The sequence below is a fragment of the Periplaneta americana genome, chromosome 11, assembly GCF_040183065.1.
Source record: "Periplaneta americana isolate PAMFEO1 chromosome 11, P.americana_PAMFEO1_priV1, whole genome shotgun sequence".
Classification (NCBI taxonomy): domain Eukaryota; kingdom Metazoa; phylum Arthropoda; class Insecta; order Blattodea; family Blattidae; genus Periplaneta; species Periplaneta americana.
This window is the reverse complement of record NC_091127.1, coordinates 92596804-92614529: the sequence shown is the minus strand read 5'-3', so window position 1 is coordinate 92614529 and position 17726 is coordinate 92596804. Positions and strand designations below refer to the sequence as shown.

Below are 17726 nucleotides of genomic sequence, written 5' to 3'. Positions count from 1 at the left end.
TTTGAAGGCCTTTTGATGTAAACAGTATTGAACATGTGAGGGAAGGGCTATTTCTTGGTAATGGATTAGGCCTGTATATTTTATAATATTATTAACTATATATTGTTAAAGTACCTAGTAAATATCGTAATATGTATATTATATAATACTGTAAACGAGACAATATCACAGGCTGCAAACTAGATTATTCTTGTTTTTGTATAATTATACGAACATGTCTGAAATAAACAAGACTACCATTGGTTAGGTTAGGATAGGATTACTTATATAGTGTAATCAGGCTATATGCACAAATTTTCCAATATACTACTATCATAACTAAATAGGTAATGTTAACATTAATTTTCATAAGTTTTTGTGGTGCAAATTAAAATAATTCAAAGTAAAGTATAACGAAACTCCGACAACATTATAATTATGAACGTCAAATTCTCTTATTTTATTTATTTTTCAGTGTTTAGTCCCTTATTTCCCATTGTTCTTTGGATTTATCATTAGTGAAATATCAATTAACGGATAAATTATGTTATACACTCAGTTGATAATATAAATAATATTCACGACAAATATATGAAAACAGAAGAGATAACGAATCATAATTTAGCCCACCGATAACTTTATAACATGGTCTAAAAATTCTAGGTAGATTGGCTTTGCGCGAGACTCTGCAATGTATTCTATTCAATACAAAGGCGTACTTTATCTTATCTCTCCGCTTCGCCCACGTGACAACTATAATTAGAACTCCCTCGTTCCGAACTTGCCTAGGTCATATAGGCCAATAATATTTATCCATGGTCATCAATTGTCGACAGTACATACCGTTGCTTACGAGAATATCTCGTAAGCAAGAAATAATCGATTTAGACCGACCAGACCGGTTCAGAGTTCGTGTCTCGTGATGGTGTTGGTCATTGTGCCATCTGTTGATGATTATTGAACTACATCAAGCCGGCCTCGACTGCAAACCCTAAAGCCTATATAAAAGAGCTATCTGTTAGTATATATGATCTAGGGTAAAACTTAGCAGTGATATGCAATAAAGATATATTTCACTGAGCTCCATACACTGAAATAGAAAACCCGAACATACATTACGGCCTGGTCTAGATCGAAAAGGCATTGACTGTGCTGTATTTCGCATTGTGAAAAGTTGTGTAAACTGTGAAACGTTCGTTATCAGTTGTAATAACTTGAAATGGCTAAAATACAATAATTTGAGATGTTTGTAGCACTATAAATTGTAAAAAAAAATTATTCTTCTATGGATGCATATTTAGTAAATATTGAGCTTCGAGACTGTATATACTAGACTTTGGTTTTATGTAATCTAGTTCATTGATTCATATATATTCCCAATTAATTCTTCTTCGATTCCAGATTTTACTGTCTGTAGGAGCCTTGAACTGCTCGAGAATTTTATCTGTAGTGTACTTTTCGAATCTGTGATCGGCAGTTCCTGGAGTTCAACCAAATACTCCTCTAACAATAATACTGGAAAGCTTGCATGTTTGGCATTGCAAGCGGCGGCGAAAAGTGACTGTGCTGCTATTTAGTGGCTTGGATTGTTTATATACTCCTTGCGGCGTGCTGGGTTACGTGAGGAAAAATGGAGAGCTGTGCATTTGATGTCAATAAGAAAATAAAAATCTGTAGCTTTATTTAGAATTTTAGATCACAAGGTTCACAACATTTCAAATTAATAAGAAGTTACAAAGTTATTGGAATAGAAATGGAATGAGACAATTCTTGTATTTTCAAATGCAATTATGATTTAGTTGTGCATGACTTCAGAAACTTTCATACATTGCGTATTTCGTTTCTTAGCTAATGGTTATCCATTTTATTTTTGATGTAATAATTTATTAGCACATTGAAATATTTTTCAGTGAAGATACTGGCACAGTCGCTACTTTAGGGATGAAGCCTGTATCTTGTATTTTATTTTTTACATCAAGCAGATATGATTTTAAAATCTCTGCAGGCATGGTAGCTTTTGGTAGAAAATAACTTATAGTTTGCTTTAAAATTTTGCACATTCCTCGAATAATGAAAATCATTGCTTGGTATGCAAATGTTAGGCTACTTCTGAAATTTTTACGTCAGTTGAAGTTTGTTGATTAGGCCTATTTATACCTAATTCAATAAATTTCTCAAAGTTTCTGTTTTAGCATCATAAGTTATATTTTCCTTCAAAGACATTTCATCTTCAACAATAATAGTTACAACCTTTTCACTCAATGATAGAACATCGGATTATATGACTCAATGATAGAACATCGGATTTTATGTTTAATATTTAACTGTAAAATAGTTGAATTTATATCGGAGTCTATATCAAATTCATGAAGTCAATTTTTTAGAGATCTAACTGTTGGTAAACATAATTTTCTTCTTAAAAATCTTTAACCTTGAGGTGAACATTAATGGAATAGTGTGGAAAAACTTTTGTCGTAACTGCAATATCGGCTCCCCATTTCCTTCTTTTTAAGCACACTTGTGACTAATGAATTCATCATCTTGAACAATTTTAATTAAATTGGCATTTGATCTTGCTGTGTTCAGATCTGTCATTTCAACTTGAGCCATTTTTATCTTTTAGAATTTCTTGCATTGTAAAAATAATGAACTTAATTTAGTGAAATATGAATAATGCCTTTAAAGTATAGGAGTAGGCAAATTATTTTACCGAATAACTACCTGAATCACTTATGAAAAAACATGAGTCCACTTTCTTCACAAAATCAACAATTCACATTTTTATGTTATGCGTCCCAAGGCATACTACTTGGTTAAAAAGTAAAGAGTTTCAATTTTTTATACAGAGAAACTATAAAGAAATTGTGTTTTGTGTGAACAATGTAAAGTAGATTTATGCAGTTTAGTAACTGTTTCAGTTAACATAGGGAATATTATGTCATTGCTAATGCACTATTTAATTACAAGATGGAGGAGTATTGTCTGTCGTTTCTAACTGATATCAGAAAACCCATAGCCTTCTCGATGCAAGACCTAATAAGTGTTTCTGTGTTTGTTTGGGATCTTGCGGTTCTTTCATTTTGCTTTGATTTTGACTCGTATTTTCGGAAGCAGGAGCTTTTAAATTCAGTGAAAGAATAACTGTTATCTTCAGTCTGTTATTAAAATCAGAGTATTACAAGTGAACAGTCCTATGACTGATTTGAAACTCCGGTAAACTTTTCCAATTTATTACACTCTTATTTTCTATTTATTCCTAATTTTTCAAATATGATTATTGAAGTCCGATAATAATCAAAAGTAATCTGAATATATTCTGTGATTTTTGTACAGATATTCTGTCCCTTTAATTTTAAACGTTTCGTCTAGAACTGTTGACACGTTTTTAGTTAGTGCTCGCATTTTGCTGATGATATTGTTTGTGTTTTGTTTTCTTTAAGAATTTTAGATAAGGTCGCAAATAGCGATAGTAGCTGACTCACCCTATTAAACCTCACTAACTAACGTCTGTCTTTTGCGTTTGTTTACCTATATGAGCATGGCACACCTAAAAGACAAAAGCAAAATAATAATAATAATAATAATAATAATAATAATAATAATAATAATTAATAATAATAATAATAATAATAATAATAATAATAATCTGAAATATAAAAATTGGAAATTGATCTTTTGAAGAGGTGGAGAAGTTCAAATAGTTCAAATATCTTGGAGCAACAGTAACAAATATAAATGATACTCGGGAGGAAATTGAACACAGAAGAAATATGGGAAATGCCTGTTATTATTCGGTTGAGAAGCTTTTATCATCCAGTCTGCTGTCAAAAAATGTGAAAGTTGGAATTTATCAAACAGTTACATTACCGGTTGTTCTTTATGGTTGTGAAACTTGGACTCTCACATTGAGAGAGGAACATAGGTTAAGGATGTTTGAGAATAAGGTGCTTAGGAAAATATTTGGGGCTAAGAGGGATGAAGTGACAGGAGAATGGAGAAAGTTACACAACACAGAACTGCACTCATTGTATTCTTCACCTGACATAATTAGGAGCATTAAATCCAGACGTTTGAGATGGGCATGGCATGTAGCACGTATGGGTGGATCCAGAAATGCATATAGAGTGTTAGTTGGGAGGCAGGAGGGAAAAAGACCTTTGGGGAGGCCGAGACGTAGATGGGAAGATAATATTAAAATGAATTTGAGGGGAGTGGGATATGATGATAGAGAATGGATTAATCTTGCTCAGGATAGGGACCAATGGCGGGCTTATGTGAGGGCGGCAGTGAACCTCCAGGTTCCTTAAAAGCCAGTAAGTAAGTATAATAATAATCTTGTAACAGAAAATTAATATTCTGCTGGTATTTACACGACTACTCGCAGTCTATATCTTTTGGAAATCTGAAGAAAGATGTAGCATATTTTGCTAAGCGTAGTTTTTACAAAACACAGAAGAAACATTTCCACATTTGACACTGTGTGCAACTAGAATGAGAATAATCCTTACGACATCATGTGTTTGTTCAAGAACAAAGCTCATATCACAGTTTATCGAGCTATTCGTCACGTCATCCTCGCTGCCTACAATCCCTGCTGCTAGATAGCACTGACAAGTCATTCGCCACTTTTACCGTGAACTTTCCAGTATTATCATTGTAGAGTATTTGGTTCAACATACAGTAGTCGGCATCAGGAAACTGGTTTCCTTCACCATCCCATAAGACTGCATTAGAGCTCCAACTCAAGCAGCTCTCTGAATATACAAAAAGAACCGCCAACACCCTCATCTCTTTATGACCTGCGTTAGGAGAACACATATGCTTCTGGACTTACTGTATATCATTACAGTTCCAGTGTGTATAGTGCTGTGGGTGGTGTGTTGTGTTTAGTCAGTGTTTCTAAGAAAATATTTTATATTAAAAATGAATGAAATGAAAACTTGATCAACCAACTCTTTTCGAAATTAAAAGAGAAATTGCACGTCAACTTAGGAAATTAGGATGTCCTACACCAAATTTAAATATTGAAATTTCTGGATAAAGTCGAGGAAAATCATATACTAGTCATTTTAATATCGTAATGTAAATGTGTAATGGAAACGATTGGTTTTTTGCTGTGCTCATCAAAACACTTCCCCCCCCCCCCCCATCCATGTCTTCTGTTTCCAGGAGAAAATACTCGTACTTGGACAAAGACTGGAGTGAAGGATTTAGTTCATTGAAAAGCATGAAAATTCGAAATCTAGTTTCAAATCAAACAGATTCGTCACTGCTAGAAATATTAAAATATTGAAACACAGCCTGATTCTACGTATTGGACTAACATTCAGAAACAAGATGAAAATGTTTGAGTATAGATAGAGTATGTTCTGTAAAAAAATATTTAACTGTGAAATTCTGTGATGCATTTGAATTAGCGATGTGAGGACTTGGCAGAATCAGAAGATTCAACAAACCGCTGAATATTTTGGGGTTTGACGGATTTTACTCCACATTTGGATTAAACTTTTAAAGATCATTTATAGTGCTTGTCACAATTCAAAGGAACTACAAAAACAGTTCAAATGAATTGCTGGATAGCAATAAAATTATCGAAGGAACTTAAAGAAGCTTGTTATGTTGCAATAATTGCAGACAAAACAACAGACACTGCCACAAAATCACAATTAAATTAAATTTAAATTAAATGGTTTTAGTTCTTCATCCTTTATATCAAAGATGAAGTACCACTAGAAAGGTTTTGGAAATTTCTCTTTATTGCCACCAAAACATGACGCTGAAAGTTTGGTGCATACTACCTTAATGGAATATAGGCCTAACGGAAATTCAGCCAGTTACTGAACCACATAAATTAATTGTGCTGTGTTAATGGCGGGACTAACATTATGAGTGGGAAACATGAAGAGTTACAGAAAAGATATATCCATCCATCCAGCCATCTAAATGTGTATGTGTGTGTGTCCTACGGCTCATTTCTTGCACTGTTATGCCAAAGAATTAAATTTAGTAATGCAACAAACATGTTCACAAACTATTCAAGTTACGATACTTTATTGCAAATCTGTAGGAACTCCCAGCTATCTGACGTGATAATGTCTTACAATTCCATCTGCCAGAATGAGTGTAGGCTAGAAAAATTGGCATAACGAAATTTGGTAGGAGTTAAAAGTGTTTGAATGATAGAAAGTTCCTGATGGTTGTTCATTCAGGTATCAACATGTGGGGCATATCTCCACTACGTGAATAGTTGTGCCAGGTGGGAGAGGTGTAGCGTACGGGGTGGGTAGGGCATGCGGATAGTTGGAGTACAATTTTGGGTGCACAGTCAACTTCGAGAAGGGGCTGTAATTACACGTGTTGTCCGATTTAGATGAAATAAACAGCATGTGTTTGCTAAATACACTATTTTTCATGCAGAACTGCCAACTTTTGTAACCACAGGCCACTACTGACCTCGACATATTGTACAATACAACAGATAAAGCATATTTGATACATTACAACATTTTGAGTTGACTGTAATGGAAGTAAGATAGAACACAAACAGATATAGAGTAAATATTGATGTAGACTAATGTTTAGTTATGAGAAAAATTTGCGGGAAAGGACATGAACCGCCACTGTTCCCATGTTCTTTCATGTAATTTATATATAACTAATAGAGACCGGCTTTATAGGCATAAGTTTAAAATGACACCAGTGTAGTTGAATGGCTGTGGTGTCCATTAGGAGGAAATGTAATAATAGAGAACTGAGATACCAAAAACTGGTCAATGCATCTTGTAAACCAGTTGCTGATTTGTATGTGGTGATTGAGAGCATTAAAGACAGTAAACTGTACAAAAAGGAAATATTTAATGGCATTTAAAAGGAGTGGGGGCATTGCTTGTATATTTAAAAACTATACCGAGTAGAAATATTAACTTCTAGTGCTTATAAAACCAGTCTCTGATAATTAGTAATTTAAAATTAGTAGGCCTATCATAAGGCCACTTATCACTTGCATTTTGTGTTTCTCTATATTACCCATCTTCATAGTAGCAGCTAAATCAACTAACACCAAGTATGTTAATGTCATCATACATCTTTCCCTTATGTCGACAATGTTCCAAAGTTTTAACATGACTGTTTTCCATATCGTGGGAATTTTCTATATGTTTTAACTGGATGGCATTGTCATTATTGAGCATTTTATATGCCGCCATGTAATGAATAAACATTTGTTAATGGCAGCTAACTTTCGAAAATTCACATTATTTATGCAAAATGATTATTTTCAAGATGGCAGTTGGATAAAAATGCTGTCTTGTATTCGGGTAAATACGGTACTTACTTTGTCTAAACATGTAATTACGTATTTTCTGCGAGATAAACAATAACTATTACATTGTAAATGTCCATATCAGAACTACAACTTCTTGACATTGCTTATCCGCAACATGCAGACTGAATTACAAAACCTTATATACATATATAACAAATTTGTATGTTGATTTTTAATATAACTCTCTTAGCCTAAATTATAGTGTTCTTTGTGGATTATTGATGAAATCTTTTTTAAATCAAACTTTTAATTAACTTAATTGCTTTTTATGTGTTATGTTAAAGTATTATTATGAAGTAGTATTTTAATATGACATTAAGCCTATTGGACATATGAAAAGGTGATTTTGATGTTCTTTTCTTGTAGAACCACCGAGCAGAGATAGATGCCCACTATGGGGTTCCACAGGTACACTGCTTGTCTAGTGTGCAGTGGCCAATTGGCATTGTGTAATGTTTTGTATGCAGTTTTAACACAATTAGCATAAAAGGCTGATAAAAAATAACATTTCACATTATCAGACAGTACATTACAGTTTATACAAAGCATGTTTAGTGATAAACATTTTAATCCAAGTATTAATTTTATGTCTACTATAATAATTGGAGGTAGCTGTACTAACAAATGTTTATACATAAAGTAATGCTCATTAATTAATAAGAGATGCATATTCATAATCTTTATTTTTGTATACATCCTGTAACTTGCATTAGATTACTTTCAGATTTGTTATAACTTCTTCATAATAGGCAAGTTGAATTCGCATTAGTTCAAGAATAAATCTGCCTTAATTCTTAAATAATTTTGAATTTTGTGTTAAAGGACTTCAAACATCCTCCAATTTTTATTTTATACAATTAATTTATCGTCGTTCGTGATAATATAGTGGTTACCATGTTTGCCTGGGTGCAAATGTTGCAAGTAAAAAACCAAAAATTAGATTTAAAAAATCCAAAGCACAGCATCATTTGAAAGAGAAGTAAATCAAGCAGCCATGTCAAGTCTGTTTGAAAGACTTTATGTATGAAATTTGCCTGATTGATATTAGAAGTAAAATTCTCTTCAATATTTGTATTGTCTGTTGAGAATTTCGACAGTGAGTGGTGTTTTTCGATATCTGAAGTTTAGAATAATGTGAAAATACCGCAACAGTACCTCCAGAATATCTCGGCTTCTTATTTTCCCTGAACAACTTCAGAGATCTGTTGATATTCATGAAACATGACTGGATGTTCATAGTAAGAGTAATGTGTAAACTGAATGAAAAACCACCAATATTAAAATACATTTTTTTACTTATTATTATATTTGAAAAGAAATCTTTCAGAACAGAAATTTTGTAACTTTATTCAAAATTTTACTTTATATAGCTTCATAGTTTTTTTTATTATATTTAAATAATGTAATTTTGAATGCAAATCAAAAAATAAAATAAAATAAGAAAAATAAAAGTCGAAAACAATGTTACAAACTTGTGCAATATTGTATACAAAACAAAGAATGTAAAGTATACATTCAGTTTTTAAAAGGTATAAAATTTAGTTCGGAAACATCTCATCAACAGATATTCAAAAAATCTGAACACCATCTACTGGGAAGCAACAAACAAAGTGGGTTACATGATCCTAAACATGGCCATTGGAAACCAACCAACCAACAGATATTTTATGTTCATGGCATTCTTTTACTATTTAATGATGTAAAAGGTCCACTTAGAACCAGGATTGCTGTTCAATGAATAAATCATAGCATTATAGTGTTTGTAAGATCTTAATTGTTGCTTTTATATATACAGATATTTATATATTTTTGCTTAATGTTTGAATTTAATGGGGGGCACTATGGCCCAGCACTGCGACCTTGTTCAGTCCCAAACCCACACCAACTGATCACACTAAGGTTCTCTGGTCCAGGTTTCGAGCAGGCAACTCCACTTTTCCCTAGGCCAACCCCCTCCATGCGTCACCAGCCTGTGTTGCTTGATGTTTGTTTAGTAAAAATTCCAGTGTTATTATTTCATGTGACTACATTGATTGTCTTCTTTTTTTAATTTATGTTCTTTTAATGTTAATGTATAGTACAGTTCCTTCAAGAATAAATATGTATGGTACTTAATAGCACAGTTTTTATTTTGCACATTCAGAATTTGATGAGCCATTTATTGTGTTCATATTGTTTCAGGAACATCGCACAGAGATTGATGCGCGTGCTGGAACATTCCAAGCTTTTGAACTGTTTGGGCAGCAGTTGTTGCAGTCTGGCCATTATGCCAGTGTTGAAATACAAGAAAAGTTAGAAAGTATGACTGAAGCTCGGCAAGAACTCGAAAAGTAAGTGGCATGCAGTTGTAATTTCCTGTGTGTTTGTACGTAACCAACATTGATAAGAATTGTTCAGCATTCTCCCATGGTCTTATATTTCTAGGGCATGGATTGCTAGACGAATGCAGCTCGATCAGTGCTTGGAATTGCAGCTCTTCTACAGAGATTGTGAACAGGCTGAAAACTGGATGTCAGCTCGTGAAGCTTTCTTGGCAGCAGAAGAAGTGGACTCTAAAGGAGATAATGTTGAGGCTCTCATCAAAAAACATGAGGACTTCGATAAGGCTATCAATGCACATGTAATGACATAATATGAATGGTTATACACTGAATGATCACTGAATTATGACAACTGCACTAAAACTGGAAAGAGACATGGCAGTGACACTAGAATGGAGAGTTCCATTATCTCAATTCAGATGGTACAGAAGAGTAGTCTTAGTATTAGTTAACAGTATCTGTTGTGCGATTGTGATGGATAAGGTTGCAATTTATCTGAGACTGCAAAAGGGTAAATTGTTACTTCAGTGCATCCATTTCAGAACCAAAATACCTTGGATGCTTTTCACCTCTTAGATTGGTCCCAAAATCCGAAGATATATCTATTGAGCATCTGAAGGGATGTTAAGAAACACCAGGTTGAACAGCTGGATACACCAACATCCTCCATACCTGAACAATGGACTACTATATAAATGCTATGGTTGAACATTTCTTCAGAAGTGCATAGACACTTTGTGAATCAATGTTATTGTAGGTACATGCCATTCTATGGCAAAAGGATGTCCATCACGGTACTAGGCAGGTGGTCATAATTTTAGTGATCCCTCAGGTTACTATGATATGAAAAGTTCCTATAAACATGGATCCAATTTTCACTATTTGCAGAGTTATTGTTGTTTGCGTACAGGTAATAACAGAGTTACAGTCATTAAAATATAGTACTGGTACAAAATAAAACTTAGAACATTAAGACTAATATATCAGTCATTAGTAAGTTACCAGTTTCATTGTTACTGGGAGATTTTCAATGGTTACAATACTGGTAGCTAATGTGGAATTGTTGCTCGTAAGTGAATTTCTCACTTTTGAGTCTTGTGAGATATCTGCTGTTATAATGTGTTAACTCAACTGTAAGAGTTACATACAAGTTGGTCAAGGGTGATTCATTACTTCACCTGATTTCCTGTATATAGTATGAGTCAAACCTAAGGGACCAGCATTCCTATTATCTCTAAGCACTATAGTCTGGCAGTCAGATCTGCAGCTTTCGTGGATAACATTCTTGCCGTCTCATGACACTACAGTCTGGCAAGTGATCCATGTAATGAATTATTTATTTAAGGAATTGGAGAGAATCCTATGCCAGAATAATTGCTCAAAAATATGTCTTCTATTATGACTTATGAGATTGTATATACATGGTGCAACGATATATAAAGTTCTGATACACTCGCTGGAGCTAATATTGCGTATTAGTTGTGTAGAATGTTTCCTCTTATCGAGAACGGAATCTGTTTTGTACCATTTATTAAGTAATTTAACAACAACGCTATATTTCGATAGCTGTGTAGTCTCTGGAAAGCACTACTGAAACTTCAGTAAACACAACTCGCACGATTAATTAATTTACCAAATTATTGCCCTAAAAATCAGACTAATAAAGCCAAAGTTAAAAAAAAAAATGGTAAACAAATTATTAAAGGCGTAGGCAAAATAATTCAATTCAGTAGATATGTTTCAACAAGGAAAATGGATTGCTGTACTTTGTATCTAACTATTGGTGAAAATACGTATTTCTCAGTAGAGTTCAGATAGATGAATGAATGCAGTTTAGGTGCAAAAACTGATTACAAAAATCCATATATAGTATTGTGGGCCGACATTAAAGAAAACCTAAGTTTCTGTCACTCTTACCGAGCTGTGAGATTGCTGTGTGGCAATTGGTGCATTGATTTTTTTCGACTTCGTATATGTGTCCAAGAACTTCATATGTCACTACAACATATGTATAGAACGTAATGGAGGATATTTTGAGCAACTGCCTTGAAATTCAGGTAAGATTATCTTGATTTACATATATAAATAATTCACTAGTTACACAAAGGATCACTTGTCATGTGACAGGAAAAATATCAGCTGAGAGAGCTGGCAATCTGGATGTCAGACTACGATTAAAAGCTAGCAACTATAGAGTACATGAAAATAAAATATTACTGAAATGTACTATATTGAAGACTCAAACCTGATTCATTATCTATAATACAGACTTTATAATGTCATATTATAAGCAATGCAACCAATTTTTATGTTTGTCCTTAACTTTGATAGATTGCTGCTACTCATTTTATTGCATTCCAGACGTTACTCCCCTTAGTTATTAGAAAACAGTATTCCTAGACTACCTGGACTACGCAGTACAGTCTGTGTTGAAATTGCATTCAGAAGAGTCTTACGACCTGTGATAGTTAATTGTGAAGTTGCATGATTTCTACAACTATAGAGCCTGTACTGTTGCTTAAAATAAAATTAGAAGTAAAAACAATTCCATTGCAACAGCCGGAAATTTTAATATATAGGGTGAACCGTAAGTAATGTCATTAATTTTGGGGGATTATTCTTTGAGCTATTTCAAACAAAAAAGTTTAATACAGTTTTGATCGTTTTTGCTCCCTTTTCGAGATGAAAATTGTTTTATATCAAACATTAATGATAGCTTGTTTTGAGAAAGTGATTAATTTAATTCCCAATATGCTCAGTCGGTTTAAGAAAGCAGTGTATTATGATAATATATGATTGAAAGAATTTTAGTTTTGTCTTTTAAATGTACAGAAATTTGATCAGAACAAATGTAACATTTTAAAAATCCTTTGCAGAACGAAAAGTTACATTTGTTTGGATCAAATTTCTGCACATTTAAAGGAAAAAACTAAAATTGTTTTCATTGTTTATCATAATACACTGCTCTCTTAAATTGATTGATCATATTGGGAATTAAATCAATGGCTTTCTCAAAACACGCTATGAAATGTTTCATATAAAACATTTTTTTATCTCGAAAGGGAAGCCATATTAAACTTTTTTTTTTAATATCTCAAAGAAAATCCCTCTGAAATTAATGACATTACTTACGGTTCGTCCTATAGATATTAGATGTAGGATTCTATATCAGCATAAAGAGATTATTAGTAAAATAGAAAAAGATTAATTTCCAGTATAGTTCTACAAGTGTGAGAAGATTCACCATTGGTCTTGGATTTAAATGGAAAAGGAAAATCTAAATATTGTAAAAAAAAAACAAACACTTTTAGTGAGAGACTTGATTAACTTTTCTTTAGAGATATAGAAATGAAAAATTACAATAATGGTTTTGAAGAAAATAAAGACATGTTAGGACTGGATGAACTGGAGGATAAATAATTTTTATTACTTTATGTATTTTCAATAAAATTCTACCACTTTGGACTTGTGGTCAGCATACTGACTGCAAAACTGTTTGGTCCAGGATCGAATTCTGGTTGGACAAGTTGTCTGGTTGAGATTCTTTCCGGGTTTTTCCATCAACTCATTAAGAGAAATGCTGGGTAGCTTTGAGCATTGGACCCCAGACTCATTTTGCCGCCATTATCACCGTTTTCATCCATCCTGCTATATGATGTGAACATAATGGGTGCCGCAACCTCAAAAAAGATTTCATCATCTCCAGAAAGGAAAAAGTAGGCAGAAGAGCAAATGGCATATACACCAATATGCATGACACTAATATATCTGTTGAAAATTGGGCCTATGTTTATTGGATATATTCCTACCACATTATCCTGAGGGGATCACCTCCTCAGTTAATGCACGTTAGTTCTGAATCACACTGTATAAATATGAAATCAGGAGTGTATTTGGATCTTTAATAGCTTATATACTTTCTGTGTAATATTGTTGATTTTTACATTCAGGAAGAGAAGATTGCAGCTCTACAAACATTGGCTGACCAGCTTATAGCAGCAGAACATTATGCATCACAACCAATAGATGAGAAACGACGTCAAGTTTTGGACAGATGGCGTCACTTGAAAGAAGCTCTTATTGAGAAACGTTCTCGTCTTGGCGAGTCACAAACACTTCAGCAATTTAGGTACTTTTTATATTTCAGTTGTTGATTATTGCTTTTGTAGTACCGGTACTTTCATGCAAGTGATAGAATGATTACAGAAATTGCACTTTTTCTGTGAGATTCTTTCCTCTTGTTGCTGATATAACATTTTAAAATTGAAAGTAACATATGAATGAAGTACGAGTAAATAAATAACAGTAAGAGTCAGAAGAGATTTGTATGTAATGTTACAATGAAATTTTAAGGAAGTTGGTAGAAGTAATCATCATAAAATCGTGTTATTTTATATAGGACTCTTTGTAGAGTAATAGACTATTGCCATCTTCAGAATTAAAAAAAAAAATTATTTTTATGATTACAGTTATTTTTATTTGATTCTTTTGTGCACTCGTGCATGTCAAGGAAGTTAGTACTGTCACTGTTGAGCTCACAAGACTATGCAAATATCTTTTCAGTCGAGATGCAGATGAGATGGAGAATTGGATTGCAGAGAAACTGCAGTTGGCAACTGAAGAAAGTTACAAGGATCCAGCCAATATTCAATCCAAGCATCAGAAGCACCAGGCTTTTGAAGCTGAGTTAGCAGCAAATGCTGACAGAATTCAAAGTGTGCTTGCTATGGGTCAGAACCTGATCGACAAACATCAGTGTGCAGGATCTGAAGAAGCTGTGCAGGTTAGTGGAAGGGGGGGGGGAATGCTATATTTCGAGGATGTCTTCTGATCTATAACCATTTCACTTTGTGCTAAGTTAGTAGTCCTTGCGAAAAGTTTTGGTACGATTTTGCTCAACTGATGCTGATGATGTAGTTGGTAACCTTCACGAGCTTATATAATTTAAGGTACGGTCACACATCGCTACTTTTGCTGTGCTGCAGTAAAAAATACTGTGCAACTCTCGTACTGTGACATGTGATCAACAGTGCAACCCGAAACATAGCAGCTGCTGCACCAGCTGCCCACTATTTTTTAATGCTGTGCACAGCTTAAAAGTAACAATGTGTGAACAGGGTTCTTAGGGTTGCAGTCATAGGTAGCATTTTTTGATATTGGTTTTGTTGAAACTTTTGCAGAGGTTGCGAACAGTGTGATCACCCAAACGTGCCAATGATGCTTTGTATTGTTTGTATATATTTTAATGTTTGACATGATGAAAATGAATGATTTGTAACGGTTACTAAATGTACAACACAGTCGGAGTATATTTTCTAATGATATAATTAATTTTTTTTTTTTAATTTTCTGTAGCATAGTTTCAGTTAGAATTTATAAAAAAATTATATTACCAGTTCTTTTGTATGGTTGTGAAACTTGGACTCTCACTTTGAGAGAGGAACATAGGTTAAGGGTTTTTGAGAATAAGATGCTTAGGAAAATATTTGGGGCTAAGAGGGATGAAGTTACAGGAGAATGGAGAAAGTTACATAACACAGAACTGCATGCATTTTATTCTTCACCTGACATAATTAGGAACGTCAAATCCAGACATTTGAGATGGGCAGGGCATATAGCACGTATAGGCGAATCCAGAAATACATATAGTGTCTTAGGAGGCCGGAGGGAAAAAGACCTTTGGGGAGGCCTAGACATAGATAAGAGGATAATATTAAAATGGATTTGAGGGAGGTGGGATATGATGATAGAGACTGGATTAATTTTGCACAGGATAGGGACCGATGGCAGGCATATGTGAGGGTGGCAATGAACCTCCAGGTTCCTTAAAAGCCATAAGTAAGTAAGTAGCATAGTTTCAAACATGAAGATTGCCAACATTGTTACGGGAATATGCTATTGATTATTATGAAGCATATAGTTGTTTTTCTACTTACAGCTTTATAATAAAAATAATGTCAATTTCTGAATCCTAGTAGAACAGAAAAATAAATAATAAACCTATTTGAACCAAGAGAGTACTTATGGAATTTGCAAATGCCGATTCCCACAACAAAAAATAAGAGATTTCGGCAGATATTGCTAGTACAATTAAAATTTTCAGAAGACTAAAATACACTATATAGAATAAAGAAGGGTTAAAAAATAATAATCTTCCTAATACTCGCAAAAAGTTCTTATACCGTAACATTAGGGCCTATTCATCCTGTTTGTCGTAGTCCTTGTAACTTTCAAATTGTTCTGTAGTTTTGTTCTTTCTTTGTTCCAGCATCTTTTGCTTTTTTGTAGTTTAATGTTTTGTTCTTCATTTTATAATTAAAAGAGGTGATAAATAAGCTATTGCCTGAGTAACTCTAATGCGAACATACCACAAAATGTATTAAAGAATCAACATGGAGATCCAAAGCTGCAGCTAAACTGCGGCTGTAAAAGTAGTGCCTGTATGTGAACAGACTCGCAACCTTCAGCGTGCTATTTTTGGCTTACATGTGAACATGACACACAACTTTTGCAGCTGCAGTACAAAAGTTGCTCAGCAAAAGTAGTAATGTGTGACTATACCATTACATGAACATGTTAAATTGGGAACAGATTAAAATACAGGTGAGAATTCTCTGGTGGGTGGGAAAAAGGGCTTAAGTCATTCTATGTAAAATTTACAGGAGGAATTTTCAAATATTTAAGAAACTACTGTAAATCCGAAAAGTGATATGTTTCAGCTATTTCATGATTTTCTTTATTGTTGACACCATTGGTTTTAGGATCTCCTTTAGGAAACAGGTTTAATGAAGGAAATCTAGTATCACAAAAAATAATGACTAAGTCCTTTTGCTCACCCACCAGAGAATTATATTCATGATGTCAACGAAAATAGACTCAACTTGAGCAAATAAGCATTAGTCATTTTGGCCCTTGTCATATTGATAACTTATCGTCTGACAAACAAACATGGGGGCAAATAAAATAGTTAATTTTTTTTCCCACCATGTTAATAATGTTAAAACAAGTGCTTATACAAATTTTGGCCACTCAACCTCAAATACGAGGGCTCCCCAGAAAATAAGTTTCCCTGGAATCATTTATAAAAAGAAAATACAATTTCATGGAAAGATTTATTAGAACAGATACAGAATTGTTGAGCTATTTTTCAACATATTCCCCACCCAAATTGAGACATTTCTCATACCGTGGGATTAACAGAGAGGTGCAGATGACTGTCATACTAGTTCCGATTCCAGGCGGCAGACTTACTACACAGGGATACAAAAGTTGATCCCACGGTATGACAGATGTCTCATTTCCGGTGGAGAATATGTTGAAAAATAGTTAAACAGTATCTGTGTCTGTTCCAATAAAACTTTCCATGAAATTGTGTTTTCTTTCTGTAAACGGCACCAAGGAAACTTACTTTGTAGGGGTGGCCTTATAATTGCTCTTGAGTGGCCAAAATTAGTATAAGCACTTGTTTTGACATTTTAACATGGTGGAAGAAAAAAAATAACTTTTTTATCTGCCCTCATGAGAATGTTTGCTTGTTAGATTTATTGCTCACTTCACCAGTTTTCTGAAGTTAATTGTTCTTTCCAGTGTGCAATTTGTGATTTTACCAGAAAGGGATACCTAAATGGGTTCTCTTACTTACTTACTTATGGTCTTTAAGGAATCTGGAGGTTCATTGCTGTCCTCACATAAGCTTGCCATCGGTTCCTATCCTGAGCAAGATTAACCCAGTCTCTACCATCATATCCCATCTCCCTCAAATCCATTTTTATATTATCTTCCCATCTACGTCTCTGCCTCCCCAAAGGTCTTATTCCCTCTGGCCTCCCAACTAACACACTATATGCATATCTGGATTCATCCATACGAGCTGCGTGCCCTGCTCATGTCAAACATCTGGATTTAATGTTTCTAATTTAATGGGTTCACTACTAGAATTAAAATTTAAAATATGTGTCTGTGGTGACTAACATCTTATCACAAAAATATGGAAGACTTTGTCACAATAAATTTTAGCTCAGTTTTTGTAGGGTGTGAAGCCAGGATTAATTGATAGAATGGTTTATATTAAATAATATAGAACTATCTATTTAATTATAATA

General features: G+C 33.8%; 1 protein-coding gene across 7 annotated transcripts in view; it reads left to right on the top strand.

Annotated features, from left to right (window-relative positions):
- The window catches only part of alpha-Spec (alpha spectrin), a 333133-nt gene that overhangs the window by 207066 nt on the left and 108341 nt on the right, over positions 1 to 17726 (top strand). For 5 of the 7 annotated variants that reach the window (XM_069839770.1, XM_069839771.1, XM_069839768.1 and 2 more), the window contains exons 23-27: positions 7670 to 7711; positions 9485 to 9633; positions 9728 to 9923; positions 13575 to 13753; positions 14188 to 14407. In XM_069839770.1, coding sequence (XP_069695871.1) covers positions 7670 to 7711; positions 9485 to 9633; positions 9728 to 9923; positions 13575 to 13753; positions 14188 to 14407 — 786 coding nt within the window. The remainder of the gene's footprint in view (positions 1 to 7669; positions 7712 to 9484; positions 9634 to 9727; positions 9924 to 13574; positions 13754 to 14187; positions 14408 to 17726) is intronic. The other 2 variants (XM_069839769.1, XM_069839767.1) reach the window with 1 other exon arrangement.